Source organism: Naegleria gruberi (assembly GCF_000004985.1).
Source record: "Naegleria gruberi genomic scaffold NAEGRscaffold_765, whole genome shotgun sequence".
NCBI lineage: Eukaryota > Heterolobosea > Eutetramitea > Acrasida > Naegleriidae > Naegleria > Naegleria gruberi.
Genome location: NW_003162856.1, coordinates 668 through 1,847, shown reverse-complemented (window position 1 = coordinate 1,847; position 1,180 = coordinate 668). Strand labels below are relative to the sequence as shown.

At 34.0% G+C, this 1,180-nt stretch overlaps 1 protein-coding gene across 1 annotated transcript; it reads right to left on the bottom strand.

The window, feature by feature from the left end:
* Positions 1-45: 45 nt before the first annotated feature.
* On the bottom strand, positions 46-797 carry NAEGRDRAFT_76980 (uncharacterized protein; the record flags this gene model as incomplete). The annotated part of the gene is made up of 1 exon (XM_002668063.1): positions 46-797. A coding segment is annotated over one exon (752 nt), but the record flags the coding sequence as incomplete, so codon positions are not given.
* Positions 798-1,180: the final 383 nt, after the last annotated feature.

Here is a 1,180-nt window from a genome sequence, read left to right as displayed (position 1 = left end):
ACATTATAAGCTTCAGTAAGAAGGAATCTTGGAGGTTGATACAACATATAATTAATAGGAGTAATAGATGGGAATCCAATTGTAAAGTATCTATTGAAATTTGGATTTGATTCTAATTTCATAGCATATGATGCAGCATATGGTACTTCAATCCATCTATAATCAACTAATGGAGTTGGATCCAAAGGACTGTCTTCAGTATAGAGAATAAGCTGAAATTCAGTCTTTTGAATTGCTTGGAAAATATAAGGCAAATTCAATTCAACTTCAAACATGTTAATATATCTCCTAATGACACCAAATTGATCACCAAGAACAGTTAATTCAGATGTATAAGTGGTAGGATCATAAAAGTAAGCTTGCATACGTCTCAACAGGTCAACATTCCAGATACCCAAAGGTGCATTAAATCTCAACACAACCTTCTCCACAGGATTATTGTACAACTTCATTGAGAGTTTCAACTTTCCGAATGTTGCTGTTGGTTGAAGAACTTTTCCAGATAATAATGAAAGTGTAAAATCGAACGCAGTATTATTGAAGCGTTGTTCAAAGAATACTTGAACGTTTTGGAAATTATCATTCACAGTGACCGGACCAAACGCATTATCATATTGGTATTCAGATGAAAGATAAGTACCAGAAGGTTCAGCCTCTGTATTAAGATAATTAACATTATATGTAGTATCGAGCTTGGCGTTAATCAAGTCATTGGCATAGAGTGATGGGGCGAGGAGTATTAAGGTAACTACTATTAAGGCGACCATTGTTGTGAGCAGAGATTTGTGTGGTGCCATTTTTTTTACTGGGCTGGCGTTATCAGTCCATATTAGAACGTTTAAATAAGGAAATTAGTCATCGGTCAGTTTTTGGATAATGCTGCCAAGTAACACTGCTGAAATTATAGAACTCTATTTTTTGTAATTAATCATTTGCAATGTGGTTCAACCTGATCTTGGTTTCGTAGCACATTCACTTGCTCTACTACGGTGTCTCATTAGTTTTTAAACTTTCATATTCTTTTGCAAACTTAACATTATTCACACCAATTTATTTCAATACGTGCTATTTCATGAAAAGAACTTGGCACTGCTCTTAAACATTGTAAACTTTCCAAAATTAAACACAAAAAAAATATTTGTTGGGAGAAGATTTTTATCATCATGTTGTCGGAACGAGA